This window comes from Aythya fuligula, chromosome 9, assembly GCF_009819795.1.
Source record: "Aythya fuligula isolate bAytFul2 chromosome 9, bAytFul2.pri, whole genome shotgun sequence".
In the NCBI taxonomy this organism is placed as follows: Eukaryota; Metazoa; Chordata; class Aves; order Anseriformes; family Anatidae; genus Aythya; species Aythya fuligula.
In genome coordinates, this window is record NC_045567.1 from 9,617,129 (window position 1) to 9,636,136 (window position 19,008).

Consider the following 19,008-nt stretch of genomic DNA (forward strand, 5'->3'; position numbering starts at 1 on the left):
GTTTAGTCCAGATTTGTTGGACGGACCTAATCCTGATGGCAAATGAGGCACCGGTTCAGCCCCTGACAGTCAGGTGAGTAAAATCCTATTCTGGGGGATGCTGGAAGAGGAACAGTCTGAGGAAGAAACCTCAGACAAACCTCAAACAAAGGCACAAATACAGTGCCTGAAAAAGAACCAGCTTTGCTCTACCAGCAAAGTCACCCTGAAGGGGTCCTGGGCAACCCAGACAGGGCACAGCCAGGACACAGTTGAAATACTGGCTGGTGGAAAGGACAGACACCACTGGCACAGCTTGAGAGGCATAAAAACCACCACAGGGAGGAAGCCTAGCCAGAGGAGACTGAGGCTGCACAAAACAGGCATTAATGTGACAAACTAAGCGGCAAACATCCCCCAAACCAATCAACCAAACTGTGTGTCTTTTTCCAGGGGCAGGACAAGTTGTGATTTTTCCTGGCATATTTTTATGTGTGATCTTGCTTTAAAAAATAAATAAAATAAAGACAGGAAATATGAAAAACAGCCTGTTTTCCTCCTAATGCCAGGCTGATCTTTCCCCTTAGCTGATCTTTTCTTTCATTCTCAGGAGACCAATTACTGTGAGTCCACTAGAGCTGTGAACTCTATCCCAGCATTTATGTATATTTTTAAATGCACAAAGTAAACAAGGACTCAAATCTCATAAGAACAACCTAGCTCTTGAGATATTAACCTATTGACAGATTCAGCCGTTATAGTAGGTCTGCCAGTTCCAGACTTAGCTGAAAGTAGGAAATTGCACCAAAACAAATGAAAAAAAAAATCTTAAAAGGTTTCACTGAACTTGCAAAAAGGACTAATTGGCTGACATTCACTTTATGAGATGGACAGAACTTTTATTCAGGTCTCACTGTACCCAAACTCCAACATGGACTGATAAATCCAATCCACTTACTTACGAGACCAACTGTAACTATAAGAGCATGCGTGAAACAACATAGTAATTGACAGAAAAGAAGAGCCTAGAGACAAAGAACACATTGTCCCACGCTTCTGTAATTTGGAGAGGATATTTGCAAGACAATGTAAAATGCTTTAACTATATAATTACCATTATCTGTGGCCAATGCCTGGAATTTTTACTAAAACTCTACTTTTGGAAGTAGCTTGTCATATGATTTCTATAGGAAATTATATCACCATCTTTACCACAATAGTGCCTGGAGGCAACATTTTTTGTTTCCAAGTAGCACCCCATGGAAGCACCCCCATTAGATCTAAAATAAGAAAAATGGACTAGCTTCAGTGAAACCTAAAGCAATCTAGAAACCTTGGCACCTCTCTGCCTTCTCTTTCCCAGCCAAAATCATCAGATGTCTATGAAAAAACAGGTCTAGCTTAATCTGCAAAAATTGGACTTTGCTATTCCAGAAGGGGGCAATTCCTGAAACAATGACCCCTTCTTAGAATGAACTGCAGCCAGCACAACTAAAATTTAGGGAGAATCACAGTAACACTGAGGAAATAGGAATCTAGACAAAATGTCTGCTTTTCACTTGGGGTTAAAAATATAGGAAATAGCAAATGAATAAAACAAAACAAACAAACAAAAAGAGAGAATACCCAAACAGGTCATACCTATTATTATTATTATTATTATTATTATTATTATTATTATTATTATTATTATTATTACTACTACAGCATTGTCCAGACCTCTTTTGAACCCATAAGGCTCTCTTTATTTCATTCTGTTGTACTAAATTCCTGCTCAAGTAGCTCCCAAGAAAAAAGACCGTGGGAAAAATATAGGAGTACTTATATACCACAGTATACCACTCCTACTCTAGAGAAGGGGATCTAAGACCAAGGAAAATCCCTGACTTGTTCAAGATTGCTCAGGGAACTGCAGCAGAGCTGAGAAATGAAGTCTGCTCTCACAGGAGCCAATTCAGTGCCACAGGCATGAGACTTCCTATCCTCATCCCAGCCTTGCTCTTTCTGTGCTTAAAAATTGGGGAGAAAGAGGAATGAAACAACTGCTGTTAGTGGGAAAGATCTGAAAGGAAAAGCTTTGCGGATCTTATACAGCACTTCCACTACCTAAATTGAGCTACATAATCATGATTGAGGAGAGTGTCACTTGTCTGACAAAAAATGAAGAGTTCCTGCAGCCAAACAGCACTGCATGGGTGCCTGTTTTTCTAGAGTGCAATACTGTCTAGTGCTGTAGCAGGCAAAATGGAGGCAAGCATGGGGGTTTCTGGATGTGACTGCCAAAGCCCCAAACTGGTACCCCAGTCCTGGAACAGAAAGAGACTGCTCTGCAGTGGAAGCAGCAGTCCTGCAAACCTCCTTTCCCACCGGAGTCTATCCTTTGTGGCTAAAAAGAACAATTCTGGAGAAGTTTGCATTACTGATGCTGTTTGCTGCACAATTTTCAGAGTTGCCTATCAAATGGTTTAGTGGGGACTGTTAGTGTTAGGTCAGAGGTTGGACTCAATGATCTTGAGGTCTCTTCCAACCTAGAAATTCTGTGATTCTGTGATTCTGTGAAATATTTTTCCTGAGTGCTAAAAGTTTGTAGAATCAGTGTAGCAGGCTGTAAGAATAGTATCAGTTTACATCAGGTTTGCATTTAGCTTGATGCAGTTGACAAGGATAGCCTAGGAGAGCAGCACTCCAAACTTGCCTGGCATTTCAAACCAGTAGAAACCAGGCTAACAAGATTCTGATGTCTTTACTGACTTCTGGCTTCCCTGCAGCTACGAATTTGCAAGCAGACTCACCAAACAGGCACTCCTTGGGCCCTCCACCCAATAACCACTGGGGGAGGAAAAACTGAGAGCTCTACTATTCCTTGATGAACAAACTCAGCCCTCTTCTTTCCTCGCTCTGTGGATGTTTTTGTATAAAAAACTCCTTTGAGTTCTGACCCCTGCAGTTCAAATAACCACCCATGCTCATTTCTTCCTTAACAAGTGTCTCATACACAACCAGCAAATCTAGAAATAGAAATGGATGTCACTATTTTTTTCCCCAAGAGCAGCACAGGTGTTCTCCGCCCCAGGGACACTGAGCTTGTCTGCTTACTAACCAGTCTGTCTTGAAAAACTTCAACCAAGACATCTGCTAACCTCTCTTTGTGTATCCTGGTATTACTAAACCCCTCTGCTTTCAGCAAAGCATTATGCCCAGGACATTATTTCCTATACCACGTACTTGACTAAGTCATTTCATCATAGACTGAACTTCCTAAACCCGTCTTTTAATTTTTTAGAGGCTGTGACATTTCTGGACAAAGTTTAAACTTTATGTTTTATATTCTTTCCATGACTAGAAGGTTTCACATGGTCCAAACAGAAGAGAACAAACAAAAAGAAACACAGACCCACAATTCCCATGTGCAACTCTGTAAAATAGGAGAGAGCATTGGTCAGGCTGCTGAGGGTCTTCTCATGTACTTACACAGTACACTGCTATCTTCTGTTTTGAGGCTACATCCTGTGATTTGCACCTAGTCCTGTGTGGGTAGTCATATACTCCCCCTCTCCTAGGAAAAGCAGTGTTTTGGTTTTAATTATTCACCTACCTTCCAAGGATAAACCTGGAAAACCACAGCTACTTAGTGACAATTTCACTTATAACTTCTAACCAGAAATAGGGAATGGCGTGGCATCAGAGGCAACAACAGCAGGATTATTATTATAACCAGCAGGAAATAGGAAAGGGAGCTTCTCTTAGAGATAGGAGTTCTTGTTAGCATATAGAAATATGTCAATGACATCAGAAGAGCAAAATGAGTTTTATACCCGTTACTTCTCAAGATGTTCTCAAAATCTTCAAGCAGGGATGTACTTTCACCATTGCATGTGCACTAATTTAAGGAAAAGAATAAAAATAAGGTCAGCTTTTGGTTTAATCAGTTTTAAGCGCTTATAATGAAAACCAGAAGGGCTTGTAGATTTCCACTTCTATGTGCTTTAAAAATTAGGTTAACTCTCCCTATACAGATGAGAGTGTTTGTATGTGTTTATAGATCTAAATATATATGTATGTACATATACATATATGCAGAATAGCTTCAGACAAGGAACAGTTTAACATCTTAACATCTTATAGCTCATAGCTATATCTACTACATGAGACCCAGGGGCTGAAGCATGGAATGCAATGGGATAGGGCTGGACTACTCTGAGATACACGGACCAAACAAATATATCCATGAGCAGAGATGGAATTATTAATGACATACAAGAAAGCACATTATTTTGATTAATTATTTTTGACTCATAAAGAATCAGTAAACAGCAGAAAAGATAAATCATGCTGGCAGCAGAAAAATATGTAGCTATTTAGTGTTACTCATTAAGTGTATATTGATATATACCAGTTAATTAAGACAGAGTAGCTGCTATAAACACTCAATTTTTCATGCAGAGGGAAGTGAGTGAAGACATATCTGTTTCTGTCATATGTAAGTAGCCATTTATAGGATATACTCATTTTGTATCTATGTTTACACACGTATACTTACTTCTACCCATAGAAGGTCCCACAATGCCAGACTTAATTCTGGAAACATTTTTATATCTCACAAGGCCATTTGAGTCATTTTTAGCTGTTTTAAATATACTGGTTTCTCTCTCCAAGCCCCGTTTGGTTGGTCTTATGGTATCTAGTGCACATGGCTCTGGAAGCTATATTAAACAAATCCAATGTAATTTATTTTTAGCCTCGAAGTGTTTCTAAAACAGGTTCTCTGTAACATATGTGCAAGACATAAAGGTTTTATTGTCACAAGCGTGTAATGAACTGCATAATTCTCTCTTGGTTTGCTTGCTATAAATAAGGTACCATCACTAACTCATGGCAACAAAACCATTCTGTTTCACTTTTCACCTGAAAGACTACCTCAAAATCTGGGTGCTTGTAGTTTGATTCTGTTAGGACTGGTGGTAGAATTCAGTCTTATTTACAAAATAAGTATTTGTTTTCTGGAAACATATAGGGTCAAATAATTCAATATTCCTTCAGCTAACATTCCTGAACTTATTGTCTAGTTTTCTCTGGCTTCTGCTATCCAATTTGGTCTGTCTCTCACTTTCAGGTCAGTCTGTTCCCATGCTCCTCCTGGTTTCTCCACCCCCATGCTTTAATCAAATCATACTTTGGCCTTGCACCTAAATAGTTCAAATTCTTTTGTGAAATGTCATGTACCTTTGCTTTGGACGGGGACATGTGCTTAACTGTCTCTGGCAGCCATCTGAAAGAAAGAGTTGGGATTGTTAACAGTTCCAAGGAGGGTTATCCCAACCAGTGACTATGAAAACATAAATACATGCATAACCATGCAGCTCAGGACCCTGATGGCTTTAGCTGTGGCTGGTTAGGGTATTACCATGCCCAGCTGCCTATGCGTCCTTCTGCTGGAAGTTCGTTCCCTTGGAGCAGGGGTGGCTCAGCAGGCCACGTGAGAGTGCCTCACTCGCACCAGTTTAAAGTCTGTGCATTAGCTTCAGCCACTGATGAGGCTAAATGAATTCATAGCTACATCTGCTGAGAGCTAAATCTGCCAGAGCCTAGGGCTGAGTCTGTGGGTGTTACTATTCCCCTGACTCAGACAGAAATATCTCCCAATGCAAACGCAGGCCTGAGCCTGTGTGGAGCCCCAGTGCCTTCAGTGGGGCCCACCCGCATGTGGCACTCCTTAAGGGATCGGCACCCACGTGAGCGAGAACGGCAGCGCATGAGTAAGGCTTGCTGCTGGATTTTGGACTGTGCCCCATCCCCGTTTTAGCCTCATTATGATGCACAGCGAAATAATCTAGAGATGACATTCCACTCCTCTTGAAGTAGAGGAAGAGGAAAAAAAATCAATGTCTAATACAAGAGCAAGGATTTAATGGGGGACTGATGGTGGTGGGAAGCAGAGGGTTGTTTTCAGTTTGCAGAAGTCTTTCAAAATAATTAAAACATTTCAGAAAGACACCGATATGACGTGGCAAAATAAACATCTGCATGTATACTTAGTCTGTATTTAAAGAACAAATATTAAGGAAGCCGTGTGCACTCTGAGGGGTGGAAGACTGTCCTAAAAGAGCTCCATCTGATTCATCAAATGGACATGAAAGCTGCATCTGTACATTCAATGTGCAAAACCTTCCAGATGAGGTCATTAATAGGGCTTAAGCTTCAGACAGTGTGAACATGTAAAAAAGAAGAAAAGATGATACGGCCTTCTGATCTTCTACAGCATAAAACCCCTACAGCCAAGACAATAAATTCTGCATTGAGCCCAAACTTTGAGCTATATGTAATTTAAAAGGGCATCCAGTCTTCATGTCAGGATTTAAGGTCATGGCAAAACTAACACACCACCAGGTAATTCATTGTAGGGGTTCATTGCCCTCTGGGCTAAAAGCACCTGCCTTCCTTCTGGTCTGACACAATCCTGGCGTTTTTTGTGTGGTCACTCAGACACATGAATACTCTCATCTTGTATTCCTGCACTGGCGGTAGGAATACGTTAGACAATCAGATAAAGGCAATTCATCCTCTGTGACTGTACGTACCTATATATATAACCATACAGTCAAGTTGTACTCATACTTGCAAGTTCCTGTTTCAAAACATCCCTGCATTGCGTAGCTGGAGACTTCAGTCTCTAGTACTAATGAAGCAATCTTCATTACCTTTCCAGTCTAGGCAGCAGCACTGTAGAGCACTGGCAGATGAAGCATTTTTCATTTCAGAATCATTAGGCATAAACTAAGCATATACTATGCACAGTACTTACAACTTTTCAGCCAGACAACAGACTTCACCTTATTTTAAAAACAGATGATTACCTGGGGAGGCAAATTACCAGGGGCAGCAAAAGGGCTGCGATCCAGCCGCTGTGCTGATCAGAAAACCACTGCTGACGAGGGGTCAGGGCGCGTGGAGCAGGTGGCTCTGCTCAGCAGCAGGGACGCCGCTGGCTGCCCTCCTGCTTCAGCAGCAGCCCAGGCAGCCAGCCCCAGCAGCTCCCCTGCTGCCGGTGGCACCCCAGCTGGCACCAGCATCCAGCCACATGGCCTGGCCCTGCTGTGGCTCGTGCGGCTGCGCCCGCCTGGCACGCCATGGGCTGAGCAAACAGGGAGAGGAGATCGGCCACCGCTCTCACTCCAGGCACACTCGGACCAAATCTCGAAGACTAAACGCGTTCGAAATACACGCAGGCCTCCAGAGCCGCAATATCAGCTTCCAGGGTGCAGCTCCTGCTACTAAAAACATTGTTATCGTTCATTAGATATAACTGATTAAAAGGAGTTGCTCTTTTGACACACCCAATACCCTTTGAATTCCTGTCTGCCCATTCTCTTGGTGCAGCCTGGACCAGCAGCCAGTGGCTGACATCCCCAGCCAGACCATGCCTTGAAGTAGATTCGGTCCCACCCTCTCAGGAGCAGCAGTGGGGCCCTGTTTCCCTCCCACACCCATGCATCCAGGCCTACACTAACATCCCCAAGTTCTCGTACAACAACAATTTTTTGTTATTTACTGGTAATTTTTTTTTTTTTTTTTACATTGGCAAATAACATCTCTGTACAGTCAAATTCCTGGAGGCTGAGTTATGTGTGAGTCAAAAGGCATATCTCTAATGTTGCTACATGTGCATTACTTGCTGCTTTTTTACTGTTGTCATCTGTCTTTGCTCTGCATCCTTTTTCTCTACAGACTGCTACTTTGGTCTTCTTGAACTATGGGCAGAAAGTTTGCTTGCAAAGAAAAACCAGGTAGGTGGTGACACTGCAGCTAGACGTGCTCTCATGTACTCGGGATGGGTTATTCCTGTTGCAAGACCTGACACTCAGCTACCTGTGACTATCAGAGGCAAATTCCTTCTTCAAAAATTAACTACAAGCATTCAGACAGGGATGGTTGTAGTCCACACCTGCTTGAATCATTCGTTCTCTGCCACTGAATAGCTTGACAGATACCAGAATAATATAATACTACATTTGATTATATCCTTGAAACTCATGCCTCACTCCTAAAGCAATTGCAAGCCAGGACTTTTTGACTGACATATCAGTAAATGACTTCTAAATAATTTCTTAGAGTATCAATTTTGTAATTGGAAAAATTGCCTTCATAAATACATTCTCTTCTTGAACTCTTAATTAAAGAAAGTAAAACTATACACATTCTGTACAGCCACGGCAATAAACATATCTCCCCTCACCTCTGCCCCTCCTAGAAATCAAGGAAGTCTTTCCCTCCTCCACTGCCACGTTCACTTCTGTTCACATCTTGTTCATGAGGGACTGTTTGGAAGCCTGACAGTAAGCCAGCTGTTCAGGACAGGCCCTCTTCATTCCTCTGATAGCCAAAAAAAAAAAAAAAAAGTATTCTGACAGAGATAACTATGCTGGTTGGATGGTGCTACTAATCTCTTTGGGCAGCCCAGCTGAGGGAGTTTCACTGAGTCCCACAGAAAGGTCCTTCTCTGGCAGAAGCACTCTCTCCATGCCCTTTGATCATATGGGAACTTTGATAACTTTGATATAGAGGAGGTTGTTACAGATCCATGTCCTTGGGCAGGTGATGGAAGAAAAGTGAATGAAAAATATGTGGTTGTTACCATTTAGGGTTAGGAGAGATTCCGTGTGCAGTATTAGTTGTGGTCCAGTTAACTGAAATGTTTCCATTACAGTTGCAAGGATCGGGCCTTTGAGGCGCCAGTTTTGGGACAGGAAGAAGCACAGTCAGAAAGGCAAGGGAAAAGAAATAGCCTCTTCTTTCTTTTCAAGCTGTCCCCAACAGCAGCTGTTTTTTTTTTTTTTTTTTTGCTGTTCTACTGAGCCACAGCAACAGAAACAGACTTAGTGAATCTCTGTACCTCAGAGTAATTTACAAACCAAACTTAACACCACAACCAACAAACAGGCCCTTCATACGCTTCCAGTAACACTGGAAACAGTCCCAGAGCAACCACCAGCTCCAAACTGTTCCAAAGTCTTTGAAACTGGGGCTTTGAATTGAAATTACAACCCAAATTTAGCAGCTAAGAGCTGCATGCTGTGGTTCAGGTTGTGAAAGGAAAAAGCAGACTTTCTCATCTGTGGAGCCAGGAAACAGAACAGCTCAGGCCCAGTGCATGAGTTCAGATTGTGGCCTGTCCTTTGTAAGGATAAAACATGGGGCCCTCCATAATTATGGAAAGCAGAGGATTTGCAGATTATATCCCAATTTACCACTTGGAGCAGCCCCGGGGGCAAGAAAGAAAAAAGAGTGTGGCATACATGGGTTCACGGAGATTGCAGAAGAGCCAAAACAAAAGCTGAGATGGTATAGAAGATACCTTCTGGAGTACCTTGTACGTTGGCTATTTTGTGATGTTATAAACCTTTGATAGAACTTATTGAAACAAAAATTGTTAATCTATAACACAAGTTTATGCCCTTCTCTCAGTGAACTGCAAATCTTATATTCACATTTCCTATACAGCATCTCTTTCTACTATTTATGTTAGCCCCAACCCTCACAAAATCATGTATGTACTTAGAAAGGCTTCAGTAGCTGTAAAAAGTCAACGAGACACAGCCAGCAACGAATGCTTAATTAATCAGCTCCTATTTTACCCACTCTTGGGAAGGTCCACCTGCAGTGTTGCTGCTGTAGAGGTCTGTCTCCTAGAAATGCCTGAGAGTGCTGGCAGAGGCCATGCAGCAACAGTGTGCAGCAGGACCCCTGTGTGGACGTCCACATGTCACTGAGGGGGAACGCTGGCATATGAGGGCAGCTTTGGGAAATAAAATAACATCTGCATGCTCTCTGTTGCTGCCTTATCTTTTCTCTTCTGCCTTCACAGTGGTTAAAGATGTTTCCTCACATAACCATACTGCAGGAGTGAGTATTAATAAGCGTTAGGAAGCCACCTAGCCCTGTAAAAGGCATTCCTGCTTCTGTTACAGTGAAGTGGTACACACAGAGCACACAGTTTAACAGAGCTATCTCTTCAGGTTTTACTTTGTATTCCAAAACATTTTCACCCTCAGAACCAAGAACATGGCCATTACCAGAACCCACTCTAAACGGACTAGTGATCTGCTGCTCCCAAGAGGCCAAAAGGTGTGGTCATCAGTGGAACAAATACAATCATTTTTCCACTGACTTCTGAATGTGTCATGACAGGATGAACATGTAAAAGCAAAGTTCAGGACTTTAGAATAAGGCTTGTAAGGTGTGGGATGGTCTCCTTCCTCACAATGATCTCAGAAAAAAAAATCCAGGGAAGTCCCCGTTACCCTAAATAGATGCAGCACTGCAACCTCTGGCCTAACTAGAACTTTTTCCTCTCTTTTCCTGATTTGTCCTGTTTTTTGGTCTCCAGCTCTAACTGAGGTAAAGCTGATGGAGCTATGGACGTTACCTGTCTTCGGCTGCTCTGCTGCTGATCCATCCTCTCGGTTGCTATAGAGACGAGCTCTGGGAGCCATGGATGGGCTCGGGGGAGAAGCCTCCAGCAGGCTCTCTGCTGGTGGGCACCAGCCGGCTGCTTCCCAGCAGGTGCTGACAGAGCTGGCTTCGGTCTCTGACGGTGAGGAAGAGTCAGAAGGTGCTAACCCAGCCACCCACGAGGGGAACTCGCACACACATTACATTGCCATTCAAAGAAATTCCAGGTACTATCGGTCCATGAGGCTGCCGAGCAGATCGAAGAGAAAGACTACGAGAGAGGCAATGCGTGGGGGGCATGCTGCAGGTGAGTACCCCAAAAAACATCACACTTCCTTCTGCAGTGAGATCAGAGCTGTAGGAACCAGGGAGGTTAGGAAAGGGACAGGGAAAACAGAGAGCAGACCCAGTGGTCAGCACACTATAGAGCATCCCTGACTGGCATGTTAGCATCCCTCTGTGCCAACCTGCTTTGCTCAGCCTGGAAATGCAAAACACTTGGGTGGTTAAACAAGCTTCATGGTGGAGAATCTAAACAAATCTGCAACTCTGCTCTGCCATTCCCCTGCTCTCTCAGGGAGCAATAATTCAAACAGGGAAAGAAGCTGTCAAAAGAGTAGGAACTCCATCAGAATACAGAAAGGATATATTGAAAAAGTGGAATCTGTGCAAGTAAGTGTATGGCACGCTGAGTGGCATATGGAGGAAATAGCCAGCAAAGGCAAAGCACTACACGTAGGGGCCAAGCCTGTGGAAATTGCAAAGAGGGGAGCAAGACTTCTGTGAAAACTGATGCCATCGCACACTGAAAACAGCTCTCAGCAACACTTGAGCTCCCTTTGAGCCAGGAGGCTGAAATAACAGAAATACTACCCAGAGCATGCATGCACTGAGGCGTGGCTTGAGTATAAGTTGAAGAAGTTGGCTAAAAGGCTTTCTCTGAGTACGAAGAGTACAGAGCATGACTGCAAGGCTAGACTTTCACTGAGCTGGCACACTGTCTGAGCAGCTGTCTGTGAAAGAAACAAGAGAAAGACAGGAGAAGCTGCAGAGAGAGCCAGGAAAGGAGCTATCTCAACATGCTCCGAAGCGTTGGAAACCAGGCTGCAAGAAAAAACTGAGAGTGGTTTTAATTCAAATGGTAGATGAGCAAGACCTGGAGCTGAGAACACAGAAAATGCACTCTGCTTGATCTCCTAGGTGTTCAGAGAAACTGAATTTTATAACACTCCTTGTAAATAAAAGGGGGTGCAGTGAAGATACCTTATTCTATCTTCAGATTATAATCTAATAAACAACCCACTGGACTCTGAACTTTGGCTAGCTGCATGAGTCAAAATGACATAACAATATTCCTGACGTCTGAGAGCTATGCAAGCCACCAAAGGCTATTACTTTGTTATGCAGTAGTAATAAAGCACACCACGTCAGCTCCTGAAAGCAAACCCAGTTCTCTAAGAAAACAACAGACATCCTCCACCCCAAAATAAAAGAGGCCTGGGAAATGTCCCCAAGAAAATAGGTGTCTCCTGCCTGCCTGGCCAAGGGAGCCATGCTATTTCAGCAGAATAAAGGCCCATTCAGCCTTGTGGCATGGACAGAAGGAAAGTTCCCTCCCTTCTCCAAGTTTCCAAGCAGACAGCAGCAAAGCAAAGAGCTCCTGTTTAATATTCTGCTACTGTTGTCGATGAGGTTTGTGGATAAACGGCGCCTTGCTGATGCCAGAGCAGACCTGCCCTCCGCCCTGCCAGTGCAGCAGCAGGACCAGAGCAGAGCCGTCCTCTCCCTGCTTTCCCAGAGCGCTGCTGCAAGGGCAGCAGAGAGGAGACCTGCCCTCCCTCCTGACCGCCGGGCATCACGGCACCCAGCGGCTGCTGAGGAGGCCCTCTTCCCTCCTAGCAGCAGGTGCCCCTGCAGCAGGACCAGCACAGAAGGACGCAGCTTCTTTGTGCATCTGCAGCGTCCCGGCACTGGGACAACAGCCAGAAGGACATCCCTTCTGTCTAGCCAGTGTCATTGAGGAAGGACAAGCTAGAAGAAAGGCTTCTCTCTTAGCAGCTCACTAGAGCATCCACAGCAGCTGACCTGCGCTTCTCTCCCGCACACTCCCTCTCGGTGTGAAAACGGATCTGTTCCAAACAGGGCTTTTTCTTCCATATCTGCAGCTGTTCAGCAGGACACACTGGGAACGGTTCTTTTCTCCAGTCCACACGCCAGGACCTGGGCTCTGAGCAATAGCTCTTTCTCCACTATGCCTGTAGCAAGTCCAGCTTTTGAATTCAGCTAGTATTGTGTAAGCAGCCTTCTCCCTCTGCTCCACTGACTCCATCCCCTCTCCCAGAAACTGGACAGCGGGGGCTTTTACACCAGCCTCATTTGTAGCAGGAGCTTCTTCTGACAGCATTTGCTGACGTGCATGGAAACAAGGGATGGGTGAGCTCTTTTATCTTGACTTCAAACCCATTTGAACAGCAGCTATCCAAGAGTTTGACTCAATCTCAGATGTTAACCTGTTCTCTTTTTGCCTAGGATTTGAGGGGAGGGGAGGAGAGGGGAAGGAAAGAAGAAAGGAAGACAGGGAAAGGTGCAGGGGAAAATACAGGGTAGGATACCAAAGGGGAGAAATAAAGACTCAAGAAATGAGAGCACACAAAAAATATATATATATAATAATTTTAAAGCATATAAATCCAGCAGAGAGAAAGGCTTTTATATAGGCTCCCTTTGCACCAGCCTAGCTTTGGCTTATAGCCTAGGAGCTGTGAAGTATAATAGATGCTTTCCTTTAATTAGAAAAAGAGTCTATGTTTTTTTAAGCAATCTCCTCTGACAGGAGGCTTGAATGCTTAAACTATTCAAAAGGCAAAGAGAATAACTCGAGCTAGCATTTCGTAAGCCCTTGGCACTTTTTTAGGGAGTTTAAAAGGTCTGGATTTCACCCCTTCAATCTGAAAATCCATAGCACTGATTCAAAGGGTGTGTCAGAAACCAGCTTCATTTAGTGTTGACCTGACTGTGCTGTCACCAGTTTGAAATGCAAACAGAATTATGACTTAGACCAAAATATTTCTAATAAAAACCAACAAGGCCATTTATCAGCAGGCCTCAAACAACAGGAGGTTTCATTTGAAAAGTGAGATGCATCCCCTCCTGCCAAGTACTGCAGTAGTAAGCCATGGACTTAACACAACATTGGCTCCCTGTGAAAGGACTGGAGGTTCATCTGAGGGAAAGTGGAGAAGCAATTAAAAGTAAAGCTCCTGTCTCACCCAAATCTAGCCTTGATTTATCCAGTAAACTAAACTTCTACTGTGTGCCTGAAAGCAGAGCAGTAATGAAGACCTGACTCGGGAAACAAATATTAGCATGTACTGGCACACACAGCTAAACCTTTCCTCCTTAAATTGCACCAAAAACCACTGCTGTGGGGGCCCGAGTTCAAGAGCAACTTGCAAACAGGAGAACTGGTGGAGTACATCTACCTTCCCCTCTTCTTGCTTGTGTTTGCAGCTGTGGCAGTGCCATGCAATCATGCAGTATGCAAGCTAATGATACTTAAATCTTGCTCGAAAATCCACACTAAAATGTAGCTCTTTGTGTCTGTGGTCTTCCCATTGCCTTTGGTGGAACCAAACCTCCACAGTCAGTACCAGTGAAGACAGCCCTCATAAACGCATTGATTTTAACACCCTCTTGACTTTCTCTCATGTCACAGGGTCACTCCGAAACAATGAGCCTGTCAAAGAGCCCCTGAATCTGGATGTTTTGTCTCATAAGGGATCACCATCTCCAGCAGCCCCTGATAAGACATCTTTAGAAGAACTGTTGATCCAAAGGTAAGGAGCGCACACGTAGGGTATTCACTGTGCTTCCGCAGAAGAACACGGAGTGGTGTCAGAGCAAAAGTGCTTGGTTTTGAAGAACAGCTGGACTAAGCTGTAGCTACTAATCCATGCCTGCTCACCCTGACTTGTAGCACAGTTCTCAGTCTTGGTGATTTATATCATATAGCGCTGGGTTTGTGGTAAAACGTATCTTAGCAGCACGCACTTGGAGAAAAAGATGGAGAAGTGAGGGAGAACAAGTAGACAGCAGGGAAGGTTGCAAAAAGGGGAACGTGATGTAGGATAACCCAGAGCAAAGAGGACAGGCTACCTTAAGAAGCTTGTTGAGAAAATAACAAGAGCCTGCAAGCATTTCCTTACAGAACATCCCAATGTAAGGATGACCCCATTTGCAGCATTCCCAGAGGGCTCTCCTGAAGCTTGTTACACAACCCCATGCAGAAAACAGGTTTTTGTATCTGCAGAAGTAGATACAAAGTTGTTTTCTAAAGCATTTTGATATTGTGTTTGCTGTTTACTTTCAAGAACTGGTGGCCAAAGGAGGTCTTCAGTGAGGCCTAAACCCCTCAGTGACTGAGGTTCAGCAAAAGGCCCCGATCCCATCACCAACATAGTGCAGGGCCAGGGGAGCCTGATGGACTCCATGCTGAAAGCAAACGACAGGCAGGTCCAAACACAACCAACAGATGGGTGCAGGATTTGCATCCAAAGTGAAAATCTCATCTGCCCTGTCTTAGAAGTGCTGTGTGTTGCAGGGCAGGCTGCTCTGCACACAGACAAGAAGTTTACCCACACTCCTGCTCTCTTGCCCACTGCAGCAAGGCAGAAAGATAAGCAGCTACCTAGCCTTACATTTTCTAATACCTCAGTCATGTATTCTCCCCAAATCCCTCTCCAGTTCCTTATCTCTTGTGTGTATAACTGTGAGGTGGTCCCTACCCGTACAACAGAAAACCAAACTGAAAGCACTGAACACTTGCCCTCTAAGGGTGTGGGCATTACACCGCACCGCGTGGTCCTAGGGGCTGACCCCAGCTGTGTTGGTGTAACGCACAAAGAGGACTCCAGTGAAGGAATTAGCCGAACTGACAAGTTGGATTTAAATAAATTAATTGCCCTGGCTGAAATTGATTGCCCTTTGGCATTAAACTGAGCATATGAAACTAGACAGTTACAGTCTGCTGAGATGTCACAGCCATCTGTCTTCCTCTCCTCGCGGCATAATCATCGCTGTCAGCCTCTGACATCCTGACACTGCAACTTAGGCAGCTCTGAAACACACACATCCTGGTTCTCCCTGGAGCTGGAAACAATGAGCCTGCGCTGGGAGTCAGTCTTTATCAAAGAGGCTGCTGTGCGCAGAGCTTGACAGGTCAGTACGAGTTCTAAGTCGTGTCTGCTAAAAGCAGGCAGCACTGCTGAGTGGCATCGCCTCGTGCAGCTGAGCAGAGAAATTCGACAGAGAATGAAACCAGAGTTCCAGCTCAAACTGAGCCCCTGTCCTTCTTCCCCTTTCTCTGAAAGATCAGCTGTAATTTGTAAGAGAGCCACTAGAAATTTGCATTGTGAAAAGCCTGCAGGATCCTAAGGATCTTGCCATTATTTGCAATAACTGCTGTCCTCCCCCTTCTACAGGGGAAAGCAGTCCATTGTGCAGGTAAGACATCCAAAATATTATCACTGATCTCAAGAAATGCATTTAATCACTCCCAGAACCACAACAAGTACCTCTCAGCAGAGAGTTCTTCTGAAAGCAGAAGAGAGTTTGCAGAAAGGAGAGTATGGGCACCTCTGAGCAGAACCTGGGGTTCTCAGCAGCAAATCACTGCAGGGACGAGGGCAGGTGGGGCATCGCTGCCAAATCTCTTCACATTCAGCAGCGTCTCTACAGCAACTGGATGAATGGAGGGCTGGGCAGGCACAATCCCTTCTCCTAGCGTGAAGGCAGCCAGCAGGTCTGGCATAAATGTGTTCACAGACAGGGACGTCACTTCACATGCACCCTTGCTACATAATTTAGGACAAGAAGTGAACACAACTGGAGAACGTAGTCACTGGCACAGGAAAGGGAATATTTCTCAGAACTGAGCTCAGATGGGATATGGACTTTAACACTGAATAAGGAGGAGCACTACAGACTCCTTCAAACCCACCAGTGACTTGAGTCTAGGTGTCATTCCAAGCTGTGAGAATAGCAGAACAGCTCGTTGATCTTAGACACTGAAAAACAAAGCTTGCAGTTTTTCAAGCTGGCCTCAAACGTTGCTGGTGCTCCAAAATCTGCCATGCACCCTCCACAAGACACTTCTTAAAAGCACTTTTATGCCTACCTGTTCTCAGATGACTTTTTTCCCATGACCTTTCTCCTGTGCAGCCCCCAGCTCCCCCTAAACGCTCTAGAGTTCTCCACAAGATCCTGGTGTTTTTGGGTGTTTGTGATTTGGGTGATTTGTGTGTTTGTGCTGTGTGGCTCCCTCCACATAGCACAAACACCCAAACCTCGAGCACAATGAGCCACTTCCCAACTACTCGGCTGACTTGCTCTGCACATTTCAGTGCTGAGCTTCTAGCACAACTTCCGTTCTTCAGCACAACCAAAGCCAAAGGACTGGAAGGAACTAAATTCAACAAAAGCTGCTCGTTCCTACTGTGATCAGTCCTTCCAGCTTCGTAGCAGCAACAATTGTGCAGATTGAGATCACAGAAAAACATCCATCCAGGGTGTCCATCCACAACTGTCAGCCTCAGCTGAAAGCAGCTCCCACAGAGACCAGCCAATCATTCATTTCAAACCCGAGAACGGAGATCCACCAGTCGTGATCTGCCCTATATTATCAGCTATCAGGATGCTGACTTCACTTCATTTCTAATACAACACAGACATTTTAGCAGCAGGGTTATATTATTCACCTACCATTTCCCAGTGTCAGATGGAGGGTCAGATGCTAGACATGATACATATTCATCATGGGCCAGTAGATACACTAGAGAAGAAACTCAATGTGAAATTTCATGTTGCAAAGCTCACTGCAAGGTCACTGATTTAACAGTGCAGAGCAATCTGCTTCTTTAGGCTGGTTATGAAACCTCCAATGCAGAGAAATCAGGATCATCTAAAATCAGTGGATTATGTTTGATCTGAGCTAATAGAAGAGAAGCACTATGATTGTGAATACAAGCAGTCACCTTCAGCAGAGAGAGGGAGTCTATTGTGATTGAATTCACGCAAACACATATATCAGAAAGAAACACTGTCTATGTAAAATAGAGTAGCACTGAAAGACGCTTGTGTAAATTTGGGTTAGCTTCCCACAGCACAGCACTATTTGTCCTGGGCAGCAGAGGGCACTGCTTATATAGACTGATTTAACCAGAAAGCCTCTAGAGAGGCTGGGACCTGTGTTGCAAGAGGTCTTATACCATACTCGAGGAGTTACCTTCTGCTTATGAAATGTATTTCTGACAGTCACCTCTTCCCTTTGCTGCCAATGGGGCCCCTCACACAGTCGTAGTCTCTCATCCCCCCTCCTGAAGCACCCAGCTGTGGGCAATTCCTCTCTTCATAGCACTCTCCTGGTGCAGAAGTAGGCTCCTCTCTCTGCATGCTTGGGTCCTCCTCCCTCTGCCTTTCCGTCAACTGGTTTCCTCATTGTGCTGCCTGGACCCAGTGTGAGGATCACTGAGGATACAGCAGAAATGGCCTTTATTCACAGTGCCTACCACTGTACCAGGTCATTTCTACAGCTGAAGTATTAGAAATATGTTTCTCATGTCTGGACAGAGCATATGTTTTCCCCATGGACAGCAGCTCAGGGGATTTTAGATGCTAAAATCTAAGTCTCCGTTTTTTTGTGTATTGCACAGAGTGCAAAATGGCCTACAATTTCCATGGATTTTCACAGGTCAGGCAAAGATGAAGCCTGGCAACCCCCAAATTTCAACCCATATTTCAACAGAAACCAAAGCTTCTCCAAAGATAGAACAACAGGTTTCTGGTTTTCTTTTAATAAGCATCCAACAACATTTTCCTAAGCCTAAGAAATCGATGAGCCTTTTTAAAAAATAAAATATAAGTGGTCTATGACAGACCGTCAACAAGTAAGTAGTCCTATTGATAAGGAGCATCAAAACATTAGAAGCACCTAAATGTAAAGATCCCATAATAGGAAGTTCTGAACATTTTTAGTTATCAGTAAGACTGCCAGTCCCAATGGATTTAATTAAGGTATTTTGGTGAAAACACTTTTTTTGGTGAAAAGGAGGTTCAGGAGAACAGATGTGCCTTTGGCCTTTACGATCTAAAAATACTAGGGATGAGGAGTTCCACTTATCTCCCAGTAAAATGTCAAAAAAACAGGAATTAAAATTACATTGAGACACCCGTTGTCAAAAACACTACTAAAAAAAACACACGTGAGCAGAAAGAACCTGAATGAACCTGAAGTATGAAAATATACTTGACTAGGTATAACATTATTCAAATGTATTACTAACTTCACACTTCCCTGTAAATTTGGTTTGCTCAGATTAAAACAGGGCTTCTTACCTCATCTTGTGGCCTTTCTTGGTGTGAAACTCCCACTGACTAGAAGGGTTTGGGGAATTTTTCATGAATAAGATCCGCTGGCCTGCATCTTCTCTTTTTAGTTTCTGAAAGAGGAGGTCTAATTTCTGAAAACAGCATTAATAGAACATTAAAAATATGCATTTCAACATAGTTTGAAAACAAGCTCTT

General features: G+C 44.0%; 1 protein-coding gene across 1 annotated transcript in view; it reads left to right on the forward strand.

Moving 5' to 3' along the window:
- Positions 1 to 12,399: 12,399 nt before the first annotated feature.
- NGEF (neuronal guanine nucleotide exchange factor) overlaps positions 12,400 to 19,008 on the forward strand; it is a 35,985-nt gene continuing 29,376 nt past the window's right edge. Inside the window, exons 1-2 of the mRNA XM_032193742.1 lie at positions 12,400 to 12,861; positions 14,144 to 14,264. Of these exons, the coding sequence (XP_032049633.1) occupies positions 12,858 to 12,861; positions 14,144 to 14,264 (125 nt within the window). The 5' untranslated portion in view covers positions 12,400 to 12,857. The remainder of the gene's footprint in view (positions 12,862 to 14,143; positions 14,265 to 19,008) is intronic.